The sequence below is a fragment of the Mustela erminea genome, chromosome 8 (assembly GCF_009829155.1).
Source record: "Mustela erminea isolate mMusErm1 chromosome 8, mMusErm1.Pri, whole genome shotgun sequence".
Classification (NCBI taxonomy): domain Eukaryota; kingdom Metazoa; phylum Chordata; class Mammalia; order Carnivora; family Mustelidae; genus Mustela; species Mustela erminea.
In genome coordinates, this window is record NC_045621.1 from 97,189,239 (window position 1) to 97,213,536 (window position 24,298).

Genomic DNA, 24,298 nt, shown 5'->3' on the forward strand with positions numbered 1-24,298 from the left:
TTTTTTTTTTTTTCTTTTTTTTCTCTAATCCTGTTGCATGATGGCTTTCAATGTGAGGCATTAATTTGTTTCCTGTACTAGGTTTTTTCCTTCTTTGAGGTAGCCCTTATGTTTTATATATCTTTGTATCCTCCCCAGCATGCTATTTGGAAGACAGCGAGAACTCAACAACTGAGTGCATGCCTGGAAGAAATGATGTTCTAGCTTATCGCCTAAATATGTTCATCCCACTTATCTATTGCTCTGTAAGCTGTGAGGCCTAAAATGACTGTTTTATTCTCCTAACAATTTTGTGGGTCATAAATGTAAAAAGGACACAAATGGATTCATCTCCAGTCCAGGTGGTGTCAGCTAGAGTTAGGAGATGCATTTCCAAGACGGCTTCTTTATTCTCATGTCTGGGTTGTATCTCTCCACATGGTGTCTCATCCTCCAGGGCCTCTCCATGGGGCTTGGGTCTGATCCCACCTCAAGATACCAGCCTTCTCACATGGCAGCTCAAGACACCGAGAGCTAGTGTTCCGAGAGGCCAAGGTAGAAGTGAAAAATCTCATGGTCTTGCCTTGGAAGTCCTCAAAATGGCACTTCAGCCACATTATATTGGTCATGCAAGTCAGTAAGGCCAGCCCAGAGTTAAGGAGATAAATTACAAGGCATTTGCAGCCACCTTTAATCTATCATTATGATAATACTAGTGATGAATGAAATTAACACTCTTAGGTAAGGAGCAAAAACTGAACTTCTCATACTGCTCATTATAAAGAAGTAACTTAAAATATTCTGCCAGTTGTCAGCATGCATCAGATGGTATATACTGGGTTTTTTCTTTTGAAAACTATAGACAACACAATAATAAATTGGCATGTGCAGAGTAAAAATTATTTGTTTAATTTCCCACTTGGTTACAAACTATTATCAAAAAGGTACATCAGGATATATCCATAAGTGTATGGCCAGCACTGAAGGACATAGGTAAAAGTGCCTAACATACAACTTGTGAAAACTCATTAATATTAAGTATATATAAATATGAAAAGGTTTCGTTTCTACCCAAAACTCTAGTAAAAATGCACAAGTTTAAAAATTTCTCTTTTGAAAAGAGGCATATAATGCTTGATCCCTACTTCAGAAGGTTTATAGTTTAACTGGAGAAGATTAATAATATTTATAAAACCAATAATTTCAATTCAGGGCATTATAACTGTGAAAATGTATGATCTCTCGTTTTGGTAGAATTCAAACCAATGAACATAGGAGGAAAAGAGGAATTTAAAAATCACTATTTGGTAACTATTACTGTAATACGTGTTTTAGGCAAAAAAAACTATAAAATGGATTCTAAAATGAATGGACAAAGTGTGGGTATTTAGATATTTGCATAATCTCAAAGACTTTGGATAGTTACGTTTCAGAAAAAAACTGATTATAAAGGGAAATACTTTAATGTAACCATGAGGCAACATCAAACAAACTCAAATTGAAAGACACTCTGCAAAATACCTGGCCTGTATTCTTGAGAAATGTCAAAGTCATGAAAGACAAAAGAACTCTTCCATGTTATGGGAGACTAAAGAGAAATGATCATTTTAAATGCAGCTCTGGGAACCTGCAGTTGATCCTGGACGTGATAAGGACATTAGAGGGATAATTGGTGAAATTTGAACAAGGTCTGTAGAGTGGATTAGGTTCATTCTTGAATTTGAAAAGTACACTGTGGTTATGTAACATTAATTTGTGTATTAAGGAGAAAAATGCTATCATGTCTGAACTTAAAAAAAATTTAATCATCTGATTATAAATAGGTATAAAACAAATGATCAAATAAGTGTGGTAAAAAGGTAAACTCTGAGGAATTGGAGGGAAGGTGAGTGTGATTCTTTGTAAAGGTTTCCAAATATTTTTGTACATCTGAAATTACTTAAAATTTAATATATCCCCCCATTTTAGTTTTTTGGGTTCAGATTTGAGCCAGACCACAAAAAATGAGTGGAATTTAGAAGGGTCAATAGGGAAGCAGAGCATATCCCAGGCTCCCTCAGCAGAACAAGAGGTGCAGCCTTGGGAACCAGAGCTGGGGCTTTCTGAGAGACCTCATCAAATCAGGGGCATGGCCCGACTTGAGAGATGCTGAATTCTCTCAAGCAGCAAACACAGGAAGATGGATGTTGGATGGATAAGTGGGAACAGAGTACAGGCAGTGAAAGCCTCGAATGAAGTTGTTACTACAGAGGGAACTCTTGTGTAGGACTGTTCTAACTTTGGTCTGTGGAAAAGGATGTTGTATTAATCCATTCAGACCACTATAACAAAATACTGTGGAGTGGGTGGCTTATGAACAATGAAAATTTATTTCTTCACAGTTCTAAAGACCTGGAAGTCCAAGATCAAGTCTGATCAAGATCTGGTGTGGGCCTCTTTCTGGCTCATTGCCAGTACCTTCTCACTGTGTCCTCACAGGGTGGAAGGGAGCTAGCAAGCTTTGCGAAGCCTCTTTTATATAAATCTAATCCCACTTTTTTTTTTTATTAAAGATTTTATTTATTTATTTGACAGAGAGAAATCACAAGTAGATGGAGAGGCAGGCAGAGAGAGAGAGAGAGGGAAGCAGGCTCCCTGCCGAGCAGAGAGCCCGATGCGGGACTCGATTCCAGGACCCTGAGATCATGACCTGAGCCGAAGGCAGTGGCTTAACCCACTGAGCCACCCAGGCGCCCCTCTAATCCCACTTTTGACGATCCAGCCTTCATGTCCTAATCACTCCCAAAGCACCCCCTCCTCTCCTAACACCATCACATCAGGCAATAAGATTTCATCATATGAATTCCAGGGCAACACAGACATTCAACCATGGGGGATGTATTAAGCAAATTCATAGTATAGAGAGATCTTAGATCTAATTAGCATTTAGAGAATTCATGTGCAACAGTGATTTAGAAGTGTCAGTCCTTTCAGTAATTTGTAAGCTCTGGCTAGAATTTATTCACAGAGCAAGACCTTTGAGAAACATAGTTCCTTTTTTTTTTTTTTTTAAATTTCTTTATTTGACAGCAAGAGAGAACACAAATAGGCAGAGAGGCAGGCAGAGAGAGAGGGGAAGCAGGCTCCCTGCTGAGCAGAGAGCCTGATGTGGGGCTCGATCCCAGGACCCTGGGATCATGATCTGAGCCAGAGGCAGAGGCTTAACCCCCATAGTTCCTTTTATTTATTATTATTAATATTTTTAAAGATTTTATTTATTTATTTGACAGAGAGAGAATACAAGCAGGCAGAGAGGCCGGCAGAGAGAGAGGAGGAAGCAGGCTCCCTGCGGAGCAGAGAGCCCAATGTGGGGCTCGATCCCACGACCCTGGGATCATGACCTGAGCCAAAGACAGAGGCTTTAACCCACTGAGCCACCCAGGCACCTCCCCGGGTGTTTTTTTTTTTTTTTTTTTTTTTAAAGATTTTATTTATTTATTTGACAGAGAGAGATCACAAGTAGGCAGAGAGAGAGATAGGAGGAAACAGGCTCCCTGCTGAGCAGAGAGCCCGATGCAGGACTCGATCCCAGGACCCTGAGATCATGACCTGAGCCGAAGGCAGCGGCTTAACCCACTGAGCCACCCAGGCGCCCCGCATAGTTCCTTTTAAATAAAGATTCACTTTGACCCACTTTCCATGGTGAACCAAAACAATATGGATATCCTCTATAAAGGTGCTCGGTTTTATAAAGATGTGTGAGAACATTAGAGATGAAATCAGGAACATATTTAAATCCCAGGAACTGGAAGTCGCGAAGAAACCACACTAAGCTCTAAATCAGGGACTTGGTCTAGCCAAAGTTTTTGGTTGTTGTAGAAGACAAAGCTGAACAAAGAGACCCACTGTTACATTTAGCCTGCACGCCCTAATTACATCCTCTGGGTATACTGATTTAATAACATAATTTGAAGTAGAAAAGACCTGTGTTGTCATTCCCATAATTCTCAATAGTGACACCTATTTCTTCTCTTTTCCTCTTAAGCCTTATCCTTTTTCATTCTTGCCATAAAATGATTTACTGTTTCTTTAAATCACATTTAATTAAGGTTTGTTTTCATCCTCCTTTTGTTTTTTCCCCTGTTGCCTTGTGTTGGTAGCAGGTAAATCCTGAATTTCTAATAAATGCAAATGGATTAAAGAAGATCACGAGTTCAAGATTATTTTAACTTCACTGGCATAATTGTTAATATCTCTGTTGTCCCCTGGGATATGTAGGATTACATCAATTAAATTGGTATCTGCAACTGAGCACATTCACCATAACTGTGACGACTAGTGTCTTCCCCAGCACCCTTTAGGTGTTTAATTTGCTTGCCTGTAATAGATTGTCAGAGCAATAAACGTGAGGCAAGTAATGTAAGTGGTATAATGATGGTAATTATCTGAATGGATCGATTGTAGTGTTATTGCAACATGATATTGTGAGTAGGAGCGAGATAGAGACATCCCATATCAACTCCCATTTTCAGCTTTATTTCCTTACCCATTTTTTCCAAGACATTTAAAGTGAAAACAATGTAAACTGGCATTGCCATTCTCTCCTTTATCTCTTCCCATTATCCTTTGTGCTGTTGCCTTCCTGAAACCAGCAGACCCCACGCGAGCTCAATTTCTCTGAAGAAAGCAGCGACTTTATAGAAATGGAATTCCAGCCGTTCCCCTGTGATTCGCGATATCCAAATATTTGAACTGGAAGTCACTTTGTAGATTGGTTAGGCTGTTCCCTTCATTTATTGCCTAAGGAACCGTGAACCCGGCAAGCTCAAATGGCTTGTTAAAGGTTTCATAACCGGGTAGTGCCAGGTAGTCTGCAACCATGGGGCTAGAAACCGGAGCCCGCCCTCCCGCCTGGGCTGAGGGAGGACCAGAGACGTTACACCAGCCGCAGGTATGAAAGAGGTTCGGTGTGACAGACGACGGCCATCCCTGAAGGAAACAGCAACAAGCAATAAGGAAACAGCTTTCAGTTGAGTGTTGGAAAGTGGGGGGTTGGAGGTGGGAAGAAACAGTCCAGGGATAACCAATATTGAGTAAGTCCAAACAGCCGATCAGCCTGAGGATAGCATTGCTGGGTTGTGTGGGAGATGTCTGCCCATGACAAGAATGGAAAGAGCATTGCAGGATCCGACCGCAGGGACGGATGTATTTGGGTGGATGCTGAAACAGGGACCAGGTCAGAGGAAAGAAGTCAAAGCCAAGTATTGGAACTGGTACCTGAAGAAGAAACAGGGGTTGAATCCTCAGACGTGAACCAGGAATAGGTCAAGATGATCCAACAGTGGCAAGAGCACTTCCCAAAAAGCTTCTGCTAGCAATTTCCCTGAACTTTCCCCCCATTTTCATTTGATTACTTCATCTAAGTTTCATTTTTTTTTTAAAGATTTTATTTATTTATTTGAGAGAGAGAGACAGTGAGAGAGAGCATGAGCAAGGAGAAGGTCAGAGGGAGAAGCAGACTCCCTATGGAGCTGGGAGCCCGATGTGGGATTCGATCCTGGGACTCCGGGATCATGACCTGAGCCGAAGGCAGTCATCCAACCAACTGAGCCACCCAGGCATCCCTAAGTTTCATTTTAGATGAAAATAACAAACTGGCCTCAATCTGGAGCTTTTTAGACACCCGTCAGAGAAAATATTGCAGACATCAGAGGCACAAATAAAACCACATACAACCCATACCTTCTACGTTACCAGAAAATGGAACATTAGAACTTCAAATCACTGTTCAGTAGACAAACACCAAATACCCTCAGAGCTGTGGTTACAAGCCTCTGTGTCCCAGGAGAGGGTGGTGGCAGAGTGTGGGGACAAAGCGCTCCTCGTACTGACCACAAATGGAGACTCGATGTGCCCAGTGCTGTCTATGTATGCAGGGCAGGGCTTGAAAGTCGGTGGGGGGGGGAGGCAATCTCAGAGAAGCAAGGTTTCTGGGGAGAAGGAAGCAAGAGAGAAGAAGAGGTGCCATTGGAATATCTGGTTCTGCCAAGGAAAGGAAGAGGGAAAATTTTAGGATGCTAGAGAAATATAAGACCAACATCCTCCAATCATCATACGGTAAAGACGTTAAAACAAGAGTAGGAACAGGGTGCATGAACAGTGAAACACGCTGATAAAGTAGAAAAGAATGTGACAAGAGGACTGGTAGGAAGAACTGAGGGGAGAAATGATTGTGGCACCTGTAACTGAAGGGAGCCGAGGAACGTGATTTTAACTAGATAGTAAATAGTAATAAAGTAAGTAATAGTAATAAATAGTAGTAGTAATAGTAATAAATAGTAATAAAGTAATACCCAAAAGGGACTAATAAACACTATTAAAGAAACTGCAAAAGGTGGAGGGGACTGGAGGAGAAGTAGGAGAGGAAGTGACACCTCCCTGAGGGTCTCTTTAGTATAGTGTTGACTTTGGGAATCATATGAATATTTTCTATATTCAGAAATTTAGATGACATGTACAAGAAGAAGAGGAATTAAATCTGCGCACTGTCAGAAACAAACGAGCTGAACTGCACAAAGGAATAAATTGCATAATAACAGAGAGGGGTGACAGTGACCAATTAACTAACTTTTGACCATAGCATCATTACTGTGTACCCACATTCTAAAGGAAAAACACATTACAAAGTCTTCTTACTACTGTTTCCCATACAGTAGCAATCTTGCATGCACTGTGGGGTTGAGTAAGTGAGTGAATGTATGGCTACCTGTGTTCTTTCAGTGGAAGAGGAAGACAAATATGAAATGAGGGAGGCAGAGGAGTTCTGTAGGGGCTGGAGAGAGAGAGAGAGAGAGAGAGTGTGTGTGTGTGTGTGTGTGTGCGTGCGTATAGGTATAGTGAGAAGAGAAAGAGACCCTTTGACTGAAAGGGACTGGAAGAAATGACTTCTCACTGGCATGCACTAATAACCAGATCTTTTTTTTTTTTTTTCCAATTATCATTCCCCAACTAAAAGCAAGCAGAATTCCTTTGAGAAATGGCTGATTTTAGGAATGGCATAAAGAGAAAGAAAAGTGGGCTTGGAACATTTCCCTGAGCCTAAAAAAAAGGTCTTTTCAAGGTGGTGAAAACAGTCAAAAGGACACAGGTTATAGACATTCACCTTTCCAAAGCTGGGATAACTTGAGCATCATAATACATATGGTAATGACTTAGAATCCTTTCAATAATATAAGAATCCGTGGATTCATACTGATAAGTAATAAACAGGAAAAGCATTTTCTTATGATAGAATGTAAATTCATAAATGTATGTGGAATAAATGGAGTGAGAAGTCACCATGTGCAACTGTAGGAATCATTGATTCAGGTAAGATTCATCAGTGGCTGCTAAGATAAACTGATGCAAGTTGGATGAGAAATATGATATTTTCATAGTCTAAAAACATCTCTGCACAATTTATTAGGTACAAAAGGAAAGTAGCTTTGGAGTGGAGAGATTTGTCAGACCCCACCTTAACCATGTAACCTTAACCACACTGGACAAGCTAACACGTCCGGTAATGGATACGTGGACATGGTATGATTCTTATAGGATGCACTGAGAAGGACCCAACATCCGTCATGTGCTACTCCTGCCAAGTGTGCAGAAGGAAACTTGAAACAAACCCTAAGTAAGGGGCATTCCACAAAATAATTGGCCTTTACTCTTCCAAGAAAGAAAAAGGAGGAGGAGAAGGAGCGTAAGAGAAAGGAAGGAAGGAAGGAAACAAAGAAATGAAAACAGAGAAAGAAATTAATAGCATGAAAGATGAAGGACTGTTCTGGAACGTTCCAGCAGCCTATACGAAGGACAAATAGATGGAGTATGTGCCTGACTCTGGATGGATTTCAGGACTGAAAAAAAAATCGCTGTGATGACACTATTGGGACAATGGATGAATTGGAATAGGTACTGAAGATCAGACTGTAGTGTTGTATCAATTAATATTTCCTGAACTTGACAACGATACCGTGGTTGTGTAAAACAGTGCTTTTGTTATTAGGAAATATACACAGAAGAATTTAGGGATAAAGGGATCGTGTCTGCAGTTCCCTTTCAAGTTGCAGGGGGAAACGATGAAAGAAAGAGAGAATGATCGAGTGATCTCTCAAGTGTGGCAAAATGTTAACACCTGGTGAATCGGAGGAAAGGGAATGTGGGAGTTCTTCATACTACTCTTTCAAATCATCTGCAAGTTTGAAATTATTTCCAAATAGGAAGTTTTTGGTGTTTTGTTTTGTATTTCCTTAAATAGGAAGAAACTATAAGGAGAAAAGAGGGGCGTGCTCACTGCTGCTTTGGGAAGGGTTAACTTGCCCAGCTCAAGACTCAGAGGAGGCCAGTACTAGCTGAAGGGGTCGCAGGTCACCCATGGGGAGGACAGTTCCCATGTCACCATTTCATGCTCCTTCTAAAACCTAATATGCTTATACCAGTGTGTTTTCCTCCTTATTGTTCCACTGGTAACCAGGTTACCATAATCAACCTAGTCTCCTCTAATAACCTATTTGCAATTCAGATAGCTACCTGGCTCTGAGGAGCAGGAAAGCTGTAGTTTTTATAAAGGGGGAGTGGATACTCAAGTGTAGTTCGATTCTTAAATTTCTCGTTATATTCTTATGCTTAATAGCCATTGATTAACAAGGAAAACAACATGCTTGGTTTGCATTTGGAACTATGCTCTCATGAATTTACCTGAGATTCTTTTCTGTGGCCTGAACAAATATTGGGTTGCGAAACTGTAGCAGGTCTTAATGAAGTGGATTGAGGCATTTCTTACATTTACATTTTCATAGAATGAAATAAACATGGTAATCTTTTTACAGAACACTCTCACATCAGGCCATGATTTGATTTGCTACCTGTTCAGAATATCAAGTCTTGCATTTCTCTAAATGGTAATACACTTTTGTGAACAAGCTGATAAGACAGAAGTCATCCCTGAGATATTTATAATAGCACTTAGAGCAAAGTTGTCAAAGATTCTTCTCAAAGATTGTTTTGGATCCTGAGGAGATATATTTAGTAACTGTATTGAATAAGTTGTCACCTAACACAACGTTTCATTGATTTATCTGTATTATTTTTGTTTCTCACTGCAGGCAGAGAATTCAGCATTGGCTTTGGAAAATGAAAATCAAAGGGAACAGTATGAGCGATGTCTTGACGAGGTAAGCAGACTAGAATGGTTCTTCACAAAATGCTGGACCTTTTAGGAATTTAGGAAGCAAGCTTTTTGTCCTCCAAAGGAAGGTTGCAAACATGTACGTGGACATTGAGAAGGAAGGTCAGTCTCTCTCCCCCTTCCTCTTCCTATTCCCTCCTCTCCCTATTTTATTGTACAGGCATCTGGAAATTTCTTTTGGCTATTACTTAATATTCTTGGGGCACAGTTGGGGCATGCTTCACTGTATGATAAATTCCTTCTGTCCAGTAAGTGTGAGCCCCAGCCTGTGAACGAGAAAAGCCATGTCAAGGCACGCTGCATCTCCAGTTGGATCCCGTTTCTGAAAAAGCAAATCCTTGATAGAGTGGGTGGGGATGATGTTCACAGTTGGCAGTCAGAGGGGAAGAAAAAAAATCAGTAGATTGAGAACAAGCCAAGAAGAGAAAGGGAAATGAGGAAGAAAATGTGAGCAGAATGGGAAAAGACAGAGCCACACGCGTGAGTAAACTCAAGAAATATTATTTGATGATAATGAAGAGATGAAGGTGAAGATGGTGGGCGTTTCTGAGCTCCTGGGAGGTGAGGGGAAAATTGAAGTGTGTGCGGGGCCCTCGATCTCCTCAGCCATTCCTCTCACGCTCTGTGAGGAATCCTACCGTCAGTCTCAGTGCGCAGTAACACCCAGGAAGGACTGGCCATTCGCCTCACTGCTGAGCTCTCATCTGGGGTTTTGTTGGTGATTAGAGTTACCACTTTAATCGGATGACTTTCTATCCCAAAACCCTAAAACTTGCACATATCTATCTAGTTATCTTAGGAGTTGTTTTGAAATAGCTGACCCAGGTTTTCAGAAAATAAGCACAACTACATTTTATCATGTTCTGTTACCTTACCAGGGGAATCTAGTATATAGATCTTCAGTCTTTTTCTCCTCACTAACAATTAAGAAAACCTTTTCCAGAAAACTCTTGATCTTTCCTCCCCTCCCCTGCACTGTCCCAGAAGGCGATGGATTACACTATGAAGAACACAGCTTCAAATCCCCCTTATGACATCGTCACTGCCACCATATACCTCTCCCCTCCTTCCAAAAGGGAAGCGGTGTCTCTCCCCAGAGCTGCAGCTGTGACCAGGAGTTTCTTACACCAGGAATTCTGAAAATGTGACCCCTGAGCCGACAGCATCAGCCTCACCTGGGAAGTTGTTGGAAATGCACGTTCTGAGGTCCTACCCTAGACATCCCACAGAAGGGACTCTGAGAGTGGGCATGAGGGTCTGTGTGTTTGTGGGCTCTCCAGGTGACAGTTTGAGAGCCACTGTCCTTGTACTATGGACCACTTTGCCTTACCGTTAAACTCGGGTAGTTGAAGAACACTCAGCATGTTTCCAGAAAGTTACTTAACCTGTTTAATATTTCTAGCCATATATCAGTTAGTCAAGCAAAGTGGTATTTGCAGTGCTCTGCCCTCTCAGGACTTAAAAAGACTAAGAAAAATCTTTGCAATGCCCAAAGTCAAAAGAATAGCTGAAGTAAGTTGACATAAGAGGGGAACGATGACTCAGTCTAGTGAGGCCAGTTCAGCGCTTCTCAATCCCATCCCCCAGGCTCTTGGTCCAATCAAAGTTTAGGGCAAGAAAGACCAAATAGATCCAAGGATATTGAAAGGAACAAATATTGCCCTTGGGTCATATGTATTGATCAGCAAAGTTTCACTTTAGCGTCATGTGCGGAAATTCTAATGAGGTTGAATCTGTATTCAGAAGTTAAATTTATGTGGGTCACACCACAGGAAGCTCTTCTTTGTCACAATTCTCCCACAGGTCATCCCTCCTCATCAGTCAAAAAGCTCACAGCCTTTCTTTGTGGAAACTGCTAGTCTCGTTTTCCATATGCTCCCTCCCTACGCCTGCATTCGGAAGGTTTCATCAGAGTGTGTTGGGTCAAACATAATTTTGCATCCACAGAATAATTTCACATAGAGTTTCGACTGAAGACAGAATTTTCAGAGAGAGAGTCTCTCTGATCTTAATTGCAAAAATTAACTGCTGCCAAAGAGGTGATTTGCAACTTAGAACTACCTCTGAACGGTACAAATGTTTTGCATTCATGATACTGGCCCCTGATTACACATGCCAGTTGTTTTGTAACTAATTGCGTGAGGGTAGACAATCATTTCTATGCATTATAAGAGAGCACTCTCAAAGGGGTATTTGAGTGGAGTAATAATGCCAACTGGAAATTCTTTTCAAGACTTTTTAGACTAATTAGACAAACTAACAAGGTAAGGGCTCATGTAAGTTATTTCCTTGCTATAGTGGGTTTCATTAAACATACACAAGTGGATATAATCTAAAATTAAAATGTTCTTCAATCCCTTTTGCACTGATTGTTATTTTCTGGGAAATGAAGAACATGTTGAGAATTTGGGGAAAAGACTTGGGAGTAGGAAATCCCTTCTGTATGTTCTAAAAAAAAAAAAGGGTATGTTCATTCAGAAGGAAACAGAGCCACATCACAGACACAGGGGCTTACTGGCACACACGTGTACACACTAGTGTACACACACACACACACACACACTTCACCACTTTATGTCCCCTCTACCTAGCTCCTCCTCTCCTTGCCTTGCAATACAAAGACAACACCAAGGACCAGTCTTGATTTCTTAAGGGGTTTGGAGGTTTGAATGCTTGAGTCTAGTTTCTTCCTCTAGCTGTTAGACACACAGTTTGCTAGCAAGCACTGAATTGCTGTTTGTTCTCACTAATGCCTTGGCCAGGGTTCCTTTAGAACCAACTAATTCCCATGGAGAGAATTATAATGACACATGGAAAAACAAAGGAAGTAGGGGTGCCTGGGTGGCTCAGTGGGTTAATGCCTCTGCCTTCTGCTGGAGTCATGATCTCTGCTCAGTAGGGAGCCTGCTTCCTCCTCTCTCTCTCTGTCTACCTTCCTGCCTACTTGTGATCTCTGTCTATCAAATAAATAAATAAAATCTTAAAAAAAAAAAAAAAAGAACAAAGGAAAGTAAGATCTCACGATGTGGCCTTACATTTAGATGGATCCAGTTGTATCCTACAAATATTTGTCAGGCATCAGGGTCACCCAGGCTTGGGAAGTCATGGGGCTCCTAGCCTGGAAGAAGTGAGAGGGAGGGTCAGTCACAGAAGAACAAAAGGAGGGAAACACACATAGGAAGTGAACTGCCCTGGGGTCTTTGAGAACATACGAGATGGTCAATAAAGGGCAGGAGAGGTAGTGAGTGAATTGGCAGGGAAAGGGGCAGAACTGAAAGGGCATCTTCAGCCACAGGGGTTGGAGCAGGTAAAGTCCGAGTAGTTCTCATCCTTCCCTGAACATCGGACTTACCTGGGAAGGTTTAAGAATACTACCGGCTGGTTCCTCCCTGCCTAGTGTCAAGACTCCTTCACGCCGTAACTTGCAGCTGACAGGTGATCCTTTCTACTAAGGGAGGGTCATATATGTTGTCCATGTTGGTTTCAGCTGCCTCTCCTTTCATAACTTCCCTATATGGTCCCCAGCTGATCAATATTGACCCATAAGTAGGGACATCTCTACACCCCTGTTCAGCAGAAATACTTACAGAAGGTGAGACCTTCAACCTTCAACAAACTTAAAGATTTAAGTGTCAGAATTGTTCAGTGGGAAGATGATGAGGGAGCAGAAGTCTAGCTGAAGACAAAGACCAAGCACCCTGCAACCTCCCCCCTCCCAACCATCTTAATGTTAAAGCCTTGCCAGAGGGGGAAAAACAACCTTAACTTGACAATGGCAGGGCCTCTAGTCTCCCCTAAGTCCTCTTTAGCATATGAAAGTTCTTTTGAAAGCCTCCCTTTTCCTTACCTTTCCCAACACCATAGTATATAATTAGCCACCCCTCACAATCCACATGTAGCCACTCTTTCTGCCCTTGAGTCCTATCCATGTGCTTTAATAAAACCACCATTTTCACCCCCTGTCCCCCGCAAAAGAAAAGAATACTGCCTGCTGGGCCATGTCTCAGAGATTATGATCCAGTTCTGGCCTGTCTAAAGTGGAGCCTGAGTGTTGGGAATCTTAAAGACTCCAGGGAGTTATATATTCAGCCAAGATTAAGAATGATTGCACTTGATCCTCTGAATGCTTGCTTCAGAGCACATTTTCAGAAAGAGCCATTAAGAGTATAAAAGCTCCACCAAACTTGGATATGATGATAGAAGAGCAACAGACCTATGTGGAAATTTTGGGTTATTTCCGATTCCTCAACAGTATCTGAGCAAACAAAAAAAGTAAATGCTGTCCCAGCGTTTCCCAAAGTGTGTTTTTGGGCCCCTTCTGCATCAGAAAGATGTGCAGTTGTTGCAAAAATGCAGATTCTTGAACCACAAAGGCTCTGAATAGTCAAAGCAATCTTGAAGAAGTAAAGCAAAGCTGGAGGCATCACAGATCCGGACTTCAAGCTATATTGCAAAGCTGGAGTCATCAAGACAGTACGGTACTGGTACAAAACAAACACATATCAATGGAACAGAATAAACCCAGAAATGGACCCTCAACTCTATGGTCAGCTAATCTTAGACAAAGCAGGAAAGACTATATGAAGGGAAAATGACAGTGTCTTCAACAAAGGGTGTTGGGGAAAACTGGACAGCAACATGTGGAAGAATGAAACTGGACCACTTCTTTACACCATACAAAAACATAAATTCAAAATGGATGAAAGACCTAAATGTGAGACGGGAAACTATCAAAATCCCAGAGAACACAAACAATAACCTCTTTGACATTGGCTATGGCAACTTCTTACTAGGTACTTCTCCTGAGGCAAGGGAAATAAAAGTAAAAATACAAAAACATAAATTCAAAATGGATGAAAGACCTAAATGTGAGACGGGAAACTATCAAAATCCCAGAGAACACAAACAATAACCTCTTTGACATTGGCTATGGCAACTTCTTACTAGGTACTTCTCCTGAGGCAAGGGAAATAAAAGTAAAAATAAACTATTGTGACTTCATTGAGATAAAAATCTTCTGCACAGTGAAGAAAACAGTCAAGAAGACTAAAAGGCAACCTTTGGAATGAGAGAAGTTATTTGCAAATGACATATCTGATGAAGGGTTAGTATACAACATATATAAAGAATTTATACAAGTCAACACCCTAAAAATAAATAATCCAGTTAAAATGGGCACAAGATATGAATAGACATATTTTCAAAGAAGACATTCAGATGGCTAATAGAACATGAAAAGATGCTCAACATCACTCATCATCAGGGAAATGCAAATCAAAACTACAATGAAGTATCACCTCATACCTATCAAAATGGCTAAAATTAACAATACAGTAAACAACACATGTTGGCAAGGACGCAGAGAAAGAGGAACCCTCTTACACTATCAGTGGGAATGCAAAGTGGTGCAGCCACTCTGGAAAGCAGTTTGGAGGTTCCTCACAAAGTTAAAAATAGAACTATAGAACTACCCTATGACCTAGCAATTACACTACTAGGTATTTACCAAAAGGATACAAATTACTGACTCAAAAGGGTATATGCACCCCAAAGTTGGCAGCATTATCAATAATAACCAAATTGTGGAAAAAGCCCAAATGTCCAGGGACTGATGACTGGATAAAGAAGATGTCGTATGTATATGCAATGAATATTACTCAGCCATCAAAAAGAGTGAGATCTTGCCATTTTCAATGACTCGGATGAGGTTAGAGTGTATTATGCTAAGTGAAATAAATTAGAAAGAGATACCATATGATTTCACTCATATGTGTAATTTAAGAAACAAAAAACATGAACACAGAGGGAAAAAGGGAGGCAAACCAGAAAACAAACCCTTATATAGAGAACAAACTGAGGGTTACTGGAAGAGAGGTGGATGGGACAGTGGGGGGGAATGGGCCAGATGGGTTATGGGTGTTAAGAAAGACACCAGTTGTGATGATCACCAGGTGCTGTATATAAGTGATGAATCACTAAGTTCTACACCTGGAACTAATATTACGCTGTATAATAACTAACTGGAATTTAAATAAAAACTTGTAAAAGAAATAAAATAACATAAAATCAACACAGAAAAGAAAACAGAAATTCATATTCTCAAACTTCACTCAGCTATTCTCCAGCAGAATGAAGAGTGAGGAAATTGGCAATTTACCAGGCTTCCCCAGCAGTTTTTTGCATGCAGAATTTGGAGCACCTGCCCCCACCTTCAAACCACCAGAGTAGAGTCAGAGTTCCCAATAGTCCATGAGGATGCCAGATCTGAGTTCTTCTCTGACTTCTCTGTGCTCTCTACTTAAGAGTATCCAGGCAGGAAATGGACGTAGTTCAGAAGAAAGGAAAAATCAAAAACAAAACACAAAATCAGAATTTCTTTTAAACCAAGGCTAAATAAAGGCAAAAGGCATGTTGTTAAGAACAGTTCTGATCTTCTTCTCCAATTCCTATGCTATATGCCAAGACTGGATTGTGGAATCATCAGACATTCTCAGTGCATGTCTTCACCTGAGTCCTAAGTAATCTTGAAGAGCAACATCTTGATCCATGGAGATAGGAGATGATCTTGGTGGCTGTTCTCACACGCTTCGAATGTCCATTGCTTGAATGGACCACAAAATCAACAGATGATGGACTTCTTGTATCTGCTCTAGATTCTGACCACCATGAGGCAGCACCTGTGTCCTATTCAGCATATTTCTCTAAGATCCAGCACAATCTGTGGCCCATACTATGCATTTAATGTGTATTTGTTGAATGACTAAATGAATGGAGATTGTCAGCCCCAAATTAATTTCCCAATTAATTTTCCCTATGACCCCACATACGTATTTCAATGAGTTTCTCCCATTCCCAATATTTTACAGAGCAAATAAATAATATAAGGGCTTAGTGATTTATACTTACACATGCGTATCACACACACACACACACACACTTCATCCTTATACAAATAAAATATAGTCTCAAACCATTCTTTCTTAACTAGTTATTTCAAAATGCTATTCATTCAATTCATGCATGACCTACTATGCATGCATACCGGAGTAAGTGCTTTATATCAGGTACTCCCCAAGAAGTTTCCTGGGTTATATCTATCATCTCATGCATTTTTCACAAGCCAAAAGGTAGCCACTTCACAAATGAGTAAAGTCAAGCTGCTCCCCTACCCCAGAACTATCAATGTATCATCAACACGGGCTGCATTTGAACCCAAGTCCTTCTTGTGATTCTGCCCCTGTGCTCTTCCCACTTGTCCCCGGCTGCCTCAGTGTGATAAACCAAACTCGGAAGCACTAAAAATTTCTCCAAAGCACATTTTCCAAAAGTCGTCCTTGTCCAATTAGGTTTTTAAATGAGCTTGCTGATGTGACAATTGTTTTACATGATAAAATAGCACAGACATGGATAAAAGCAAGACTGTGAGGCAGGAGGAGCCTGGTCAAAGCTTCCTGCCTTTAGAGTTCCTCACCCCACCACCTTCTACCCAGCCGTGGCTCTCCTCTGGATTGGGGGAGAACTGGCTCTCTTAGAATAACTCTGAGGTGTGGCTTCTCGTTCAGCCTCAAGTACTATTAAAAAAAGAAAAAAAAGGAAAGAAAGAAAGAAAAAAAGAAAAGACAATGCTTCAACCCTGACTTCTCCTCCCTCTGCCCACCTACTTCCAGGGAGTGCAGGGGGGCGGGCTGGGGCTGGGGCTGGGGCTGGGGATAGGACCTCTGATGGAGAACAAAGACTCTTGTGGGTTTTTGATGAGCCAGGTGTCAGAGGAGCTGGCTTGTCTGAGGGAAAAGAGCCATACCTGGGCCCTCTCCTTGGCATCTCTGGCTCCCCTGCAGCCCTATCCCACCAGAGGCAAAGCAGGAAGGTCTCCAAAGAGAACCTAAGGCAGATTGTAAAACAAGCCAGAGGCTTCAGGACTGTCAGCTCGCTCCGCTTGTCTCAAGTCCCCCTGGCCCAGCCCAGCTGCTGTTTTTCCTTTCTTTGGAGAGGAAAGCTGTCAGGTGACACTGGAAGTTATTTATTCTCATTAGCTGGGCCTGCGGGTGTGTGATTATTTGCAACCCAAGTGCTAAGGGCATAATTCTGTGATGAGGGCAGGGGCCCGTTCCAGGGGTCATCTTGTGAACCTATTAGAGGTTGCAGGCACAAGCTCCAAACACCTGTTCTACTGATGCTTCAGGGAAGCTTAGCTGTGAAAGTAGTGAAGAAACCCAGGAAACCAGCTTATAGACAGTACCAAGGATAGCATTTGTACAAACTGGCCTGCTCTTCTGCAGAGGACCTGCAAGTCCTTCTGGGTAATATAACCCCGTGTCAGGAGGTAAAGAAATAATGCATTCGTGTATCTTTGTTCAATTATTAGGTAGAGCATTGTCCAAAGTACATGCCAGAAGGTACTGTGTCAGAGATGGAGCCTATCAGCTATAGGGCAACATACTCAGATTGCAAAGATAGGACGTATTTTCTCCTGTGGGCTATTACAGTTAGGATATTCATTTATGTCTCCTGTTAAATCATGTGGAGAGCTATTTTATGTGACCACTGTTCCACAGCCCGGTTTAAGTGAGGGACCAGTTGGGGGAAGAAAAGAAAATATTGATATTAGGCAGTTTTATGAGAATGTAAATCAAATCCAAAGTTTGAGATCCAAAAGAATTAAATTATTTATGGTATGAATTAATTTTGGTACATTGTTCCTGATTCAAGCTGTGTGAATAGTTGAACTCTTCTGTTGTTGCATGTTTTTTTCTTAATTTGCCAAGAGTAAAATAGATGACCTATAGTTTGACTTTAAATCTTCAGTGGCTTACGAATTAGAATGAATGTTTAGAAGATTTTCAAGATGACACTATTGGTCAATTTGTGGGGCTGAATAACATTTATTTTTGTTATGATCATGTATAAATCAACTGATAAAGGGAAAAGAAAAGGCATCAGTTAAGAGAAATATGGTTTATTTTGGTCTATGAGATCCCTTAGGTAAGTTTCTTTAACTTGGGCTGGACTATAAACAAACAAGAAAACTATATCAGGTACTGTCCAAGTTTTTCTTCAAAACTATAGTTAGTTTCAGTGAAAGGTCTCTCTCCTTTGCTTAATGTCAACAATGTAAAGTTGGTAAGGATTCTGATAGGGGGAAAAAAATCCTTGTGTCTACAATTCAACTAATCAGTTATAGGTAATCTGATTTTAATCATTTACTGCTTGTGCTGTGAATGCCTCCTAACCACATGAACCACAGTTGATGACAAGCCTGCGTTTTAATTTTCAATAAGACTTACTGGTAGCCAGTTGTCATTTAGGGTGTGCTACTTTGTCAATTTTGAGTGAAAAAACAAGCTCCATGCAAACATTCTTACCCTAATCTGTTCCACTATACCAGACAGGGGAACAGGCACACATAGTTTAGTATCACCAAAAAATTAAATTGGTTATCAAGATAAAAAGATGAAAGCGTGTCCCTCAGGCTTTGGTTGAATGTGAGAATTACCAAGATGATTTCGTGCTTATCATGCTGTGTTCTGCTTGCCAGTAATATTCTCTCTGAAACCAAGGAACATATTGCAGTCATCTAGCTTTACAAATACTCTACAGATTTATATTCAATGAATGAAGGAAGAAATGAATGAACAGAAGTAACTTGGTATCTAAGACATTTATGTAGTCTGACTTGGTCTTCAATGCTGTAAGTTTCAGTGATCATATTAAATGAGTACAGTACATGTACGTGCTTGAAAAATACCACTTAACTCACCTACCCACCTTTATTTTGCCAAGAGTAGCTGTATGGATTGCATAGTTTCAAAGTTATAGTGAAGTAAAGTAAGGACTTCCTGTATGGTGTTTTTGAAACCCGCGGATGAAAAAAGAAATCTTAGCACAAATACAAAGAAAAGTGATGAATGGTTGTCTGGAGAAAATGGCAGACCTTTGCAAATACTTTACAAAAAAACAGGTACATGTCATTGGTTTTATATGTGGCTTTTAGCTGGAATGGTGCCACATTGCCCAGTGCTAGACTACTCACTGAAAGGGAATGGAATTACCAAGTTTGGAATAGACTAATCAAGATTCAGCTCCTTCATCTGAGAGGGGCCTACCTTCTCCTACTGCCCCAAGCTGCCTGATACCTGAAGAAAATTAGGATTTTGTTAATATATTAGTAAGAATTCTATTTGATTGTGTGTTAGAAGAAGCTCAAAATAACAGTGAATTATTTTTTTCCCTCTCTTATGTGGAAGTTCAGAGATAGACGGTGAAACTCCCTGCATCATGAGGGACTGAGTTCATCCTGTTTCTCCATCCAACAATACTTGTTACTTTCTTTATCAAAGAGGCTGCTGAAGTTCCAGCCATCACTTTTACATCCCAGACAGGAAAAGAAGGGAAAAAAGTGAGGCTTCTTCTTAAAGACTTTCTATAAGATCAAGAAAAAAAGGTTGACTTATAACTCATTGGCCAGGAACTTGTCACAAATTGACACTAATCTACAAGGAGGACTGGGGCATGTATTTGAATGTACCCAGCCAAAGAAAACAAAACAAACAAACAAACAACCCCAGAGTTTATTAGAGAAAAATAAATATTAGAGTAAACAACTACCAGATACTGCTACAGGTAGCAGCGACAAGAGGATGACATAAATGAAAACACTGAGGATGTAAACAGAGCATCTAGAAAACAATGAGGTGCTCTTATTCTCCACCATTCAAACCTGTCTCTATTCCAAGTCATTTTAAAGACCAAAATAGTCACACCGCAAAAGAATAGGAAGGAGAGGCAAAGGACATTATAAATCAGCAAAGTGTAGGAACTGTGTACAGATAATTAGGATCGTGTTTTACGCTGTATCATTTTTTAGCCCTCTTGGAGTACTTTACATATGAAAGGATATTATTTTTCCAAATATGGAAATGTGGAAGTCAGGGTATGAATGATCTTCCCAACCTAACCATCTTAATTAGCAACAAGGTCACCTTTGGAAAAAAGCAGAATATTACCTAGAAGCATAGGCTTATTATGAAAAGAATCAGGTCCTCTACAGAGAGAGGAAAGAAGCAAATGAGGAGCTAATTAGGTAGAATAAGCTGTGGGAATCGTATTGGTAAATTACAGTCCATGTGTATAAAGTCTCATTATTATAAATGGCAACTCTTTTCTTTGTTTTTTACAGGTAGCCAACCAAGTTGTTCAAGCTCTGCTCACTCAAAAGGTAGGTCATTCTGGCTTATTATTTTCAAGGTACTTATGTGAATAGGTTGGAACTCGTATTGTCAAACCAGGAAATTGTGATTGATAGATGCAATACTTCTCTGTTTATTCACTTAGGTTGAAATTGTGTGTATTTTAGATGGGCATACAAAGTAACATCAGTGACCAAAAGAATCATAAAGTTCAAACTCTTGGTAAAGTAACAGAAGATGAAAGATTCCCATGGACCCGTTTATGTAGCAAATGCTAATATTCTATAAGTTGGTGGATTCCTCTACTTCCTATAAAATGAATCACCTTTTATGGTCAGCATTAACAGATGCCTATAATCCAGGAAAAGATCTTTGAGTTTAGGAAAGTTATCTCATTTCTCTGGGTCTTTTTTCCTCTTCTGTAAAGTGAGGATAACAATTCCCACCTCCCAGAATTGCAGTTGTCATTCTATGAAAGGAAACACATAGAGCAGTTCCTACAGGAATCAGTTTGTGGTAAATACAGAACAAGCGGCAGCATTGTATACTTGAAAGTTGCTAACAGTAGACCTTAAACATTCTCCCCACCAAACCAACAAAGAAACAACTATGTGAGATGTGAATGCGTTAATTATCTTGATCTTGGTAACCATTTCACCCCAGAAGATGTATCATATCATCACATTTTGCCCTCTATGAGACTGACGCGCTACCTCCTGTGCTAACGAGGCACCTTACATTTCGCCCTTTAAATGTATACAGTAATTCCCCAGTAAAGTTGAGGATAAAAACAAATCATTTTTTAGCATGAGCTTTTTATGCCTTCTTCTTTGCCATGTCCCTCCACCTTCAGACAATATAAGATCACATTATTGGGTCAGAGTGGGCAGATGCAAGTTATTGCCCAAATTTGGCCATTTTGGTATGTCTTATGGAAACTTTCCCATTTCTTTCTATAATGTTTCTCAGAGGCTAAATTCTAGTTCTTTCAGATTTCATTCATTCTAAATTACCCCTCTGTGAGATGGTAATTTTTCTATAAAAGAAAATCTTAGATCATGTGGCATGTTCTGGAGTACATGGCTAATGATAACAAAGTAATTTATGACATTTGATTTTTTAATAAAGAATAATTTTATTAGGAGTTGACCACTTCTTGTTAAAGGTACTTAAATAAATATTTTTAATTTATACTATAGAGGCACTGTGATATTATTTTTGCTAGATTTTCTCCTCAACTACTTTTGTTGAATCACATTTTCTGTTTCAAATGATTTTAACTGATTCAGGTTTACATCAATATCACATAAATAGAGAGATTTGACTATACCTCTTAGGTCAAATTAGGATCCATTATGAGTAACAGAGATCCAAAATGGTAGTAACTTAAATAAACTAAAATACTATTTCTTTCTCATATCTAAATCTTCAGGTAGGCAGTATAGGGTTGCTATGGTGACTCAGCTCCATAAAGTCCATAGGTTCCCAGGTGTCTCTGGTTTCTATCTTGTTATTCTACGGGGTGCAGCCTCCATTCCAAAGGTTACCTTATGGTCCAGAATGGCTGTTCTTGCTCCGTCATCACATCCACATTCTAGCCATCAGGAAGGAGGAAAACCTGAAGTAAATGAAGAAGATAAGGGGCACACACTAGCTGCCCTTTAAGAGAGAATTCCTAAAGCTTTCTTACCTCCTCATTTACATCTCCTTGAACAGATCTTAGTCACACAGCTACACCTAAGGAAACTGACAGTGAAGTCTTAATTCTGGGTGGGTGCCTAGTGAAAATTGATTTTCATAGTATTAGAGGAGAAGGGGAAAAACAGATATTGATGGACATCTTGCAATTTCTGTCAGAGTGTATTTGAATTTTTTTTTTTCCTTTTTCAAAAGTTTTACATTTTCATTTGCTTTCCTCCTATGGGGAACTCTACGCTCATTTAATTATAAACTTAAGGAATGAAGGAAGCACTGATGCAGCTCTATGTGTAACTGTCGAAAACTTCTCATGCCTATCTTTTTTAATGGTGCCTCAGGAAAGAGACAAGGAAGCTGTCTGGTACAATATAAAGGAAAATGGGACCCTTCAGGTCAGCCACAAAAAATAGCTACACAAATCCAAATAATAACTAGTAAACAGATAAATCTACCTTGGTACAGTTAAGCAGTAAGACCCAGAAAGACATGCTACTGTGTGAGATAGCATACCTCAGGGACACTCTGAGGCAGGAAGAGATGTCAGGATTTTCAAAGATTCCAAAAGAATCATGTTCTACAGAAACGTGTAGCTCCCAGTTTTTACAAGGACCATAAAATCACTACAAGAAGACTCAAATTTCTTTTTAATTAAGAGCATAATACAGGAAACAAAATGTACTCCAAATGCAGATGACAAAACAAATCTGAAGAGGGACGTAGCTGGCACAGAGTGAGAAAAGAAATTTTGAGTGATTTATCCAAGCCACCAAAAAAAATTTTTTTGAGGTGAAATTACAGTCATAACCATGCAGTTTTAGAATATATCATTTGTTATGACACAAAGCAAATCTTCCAAGAGCAACCAAAAAAGCATTTTTCTGGCATATCATGAACTGGCCCAGATAAGCATCTTGAAATAACAGAGTGTACTTCTTTTTCCCAATACTGATAAAAAAAAAAAATTATTTCCATGAACTTATCACTTTCTGTTAAATGTACATATACTGTCCTAGTCAAGTAATTCAATTTATCTCAGAAACCTGTGGATTCCCTTAAGACAGCAGATTGTCCCTCCTTTAGATCAATAAAGCTAAAGTGACAATATTAAACCCAGCTCACTTCCATTTATGACTCCAAATCATAGGTGCGAGGCTACAAGTGCAAGTGAAATCAATAATTCAGGCCAAACTCATATTTTTGTCTGAAATATATTTTATCTTCATTAAGTCAATTACACTCACTGAAAATGTAACTGTCCTGGTTCTTTACTGCCTTTTTTTTTCTTTTGCCACTATCATCAAACTTGGAAGAAAACCCTTTTTCCTCTAGTCATGTTCCAGCATATCAACTTAAGCTTTGTTTGCATGTTCTTTAGGATAACCCAATATTTATATGGTGTTTTTGTTTTGGTTTGGTTTTTCGCTTTTTTTCCCAACATGGAATAAGGCTCTGTATGATAAAATCTAGCCATGCAGCAACCAGACAGGAGCAGAGTACATTTTTTAGCTTGTGTCTGAAAGAACTCCAGACTTCTACACATTTCCCTTGTGGAGGGGCATTCGGGCCACCTATGTCCACTCAGCTGGCAGTGGTGTGTAAGATCCAGTTCCCGGAAGAGGATCTGTTTATACTTGCTGTGTACCTTACAAGGAGTCAGACTCCATGTCCAGCACTTTAAATGCATGAAGTCATTTTGTTTTCATTGCAACCCTGTAAGATAGGACTAAGGAAACAGGGTTCCCATAGCTCTGATGGCAAGAAGTGGCAAAGCCTATATGTTCAATCTAGGGTTGCTGCCCTCCAAATCTTGCAACATTCAGCCTCCACAATCCCCTAGGATCACTTACTGTTTTCCCCCACTGTAGTTTGGCAGCAGAGATGAGGCTTTGGAAGTCAACAGATGGATTGAAATCCAATTATTAGATACAACCGCAGGAAATAGAACAAAAGGGCAAGGGAGCCAGTGGATTTCTTAAAACTTCTGGAACCATTGACAGTCCTGGCTAGCAAGAATATTCAGGATCTGACATGTGTGGAATCTAAACTGACTAGAGTCAAGCTTTCTCAGAATCCGTCTGATCTTGGACCCCGGTATTTCACAGTTGCTGGGGGCTTTAGCGAGCATGTAATCCTGAGATGGTCAGCTAGCTTCGGTAATAGGCTTAACTTACTATGATTTCATAAACTTGTTCAGCCATCACCCAGCTTAAAACTGTTTTAATTGGAATGC

General features: G+C 40.1%; 1 protein-coding gene across 12 annotated transcripts in view; it reads left to right on the top strand.

Annotated features, from left to right (window-relative positions):
* The window catches only part of NCKAP5 (NCK associated protein 5), a 970,240-nt gene that overhangs the window by 752,486 nt on the left and 193,456 nt on the right, over nucleotides 1-24,298 (top strand). For all 12 annotated transcript variants that reach the window (XM_032354091.1, XM_032354099.1, XM_032354093.1 and 9 more), the window contains 2 exons: nucleotides 9,102-9,170; nucleotides 20,361-20,399. In XM_032354091.1, coding sequence (XP_032209982.1) covers nucleotides 9,102-9,170; nucleotides 20,361-20,399 — 108 coding nt within the window. The remainder of the gene's footprint in view (nucleotides 1-9,101; nucleotides 9,171-20,360; nucleotides 20,400-24,298) is intronic.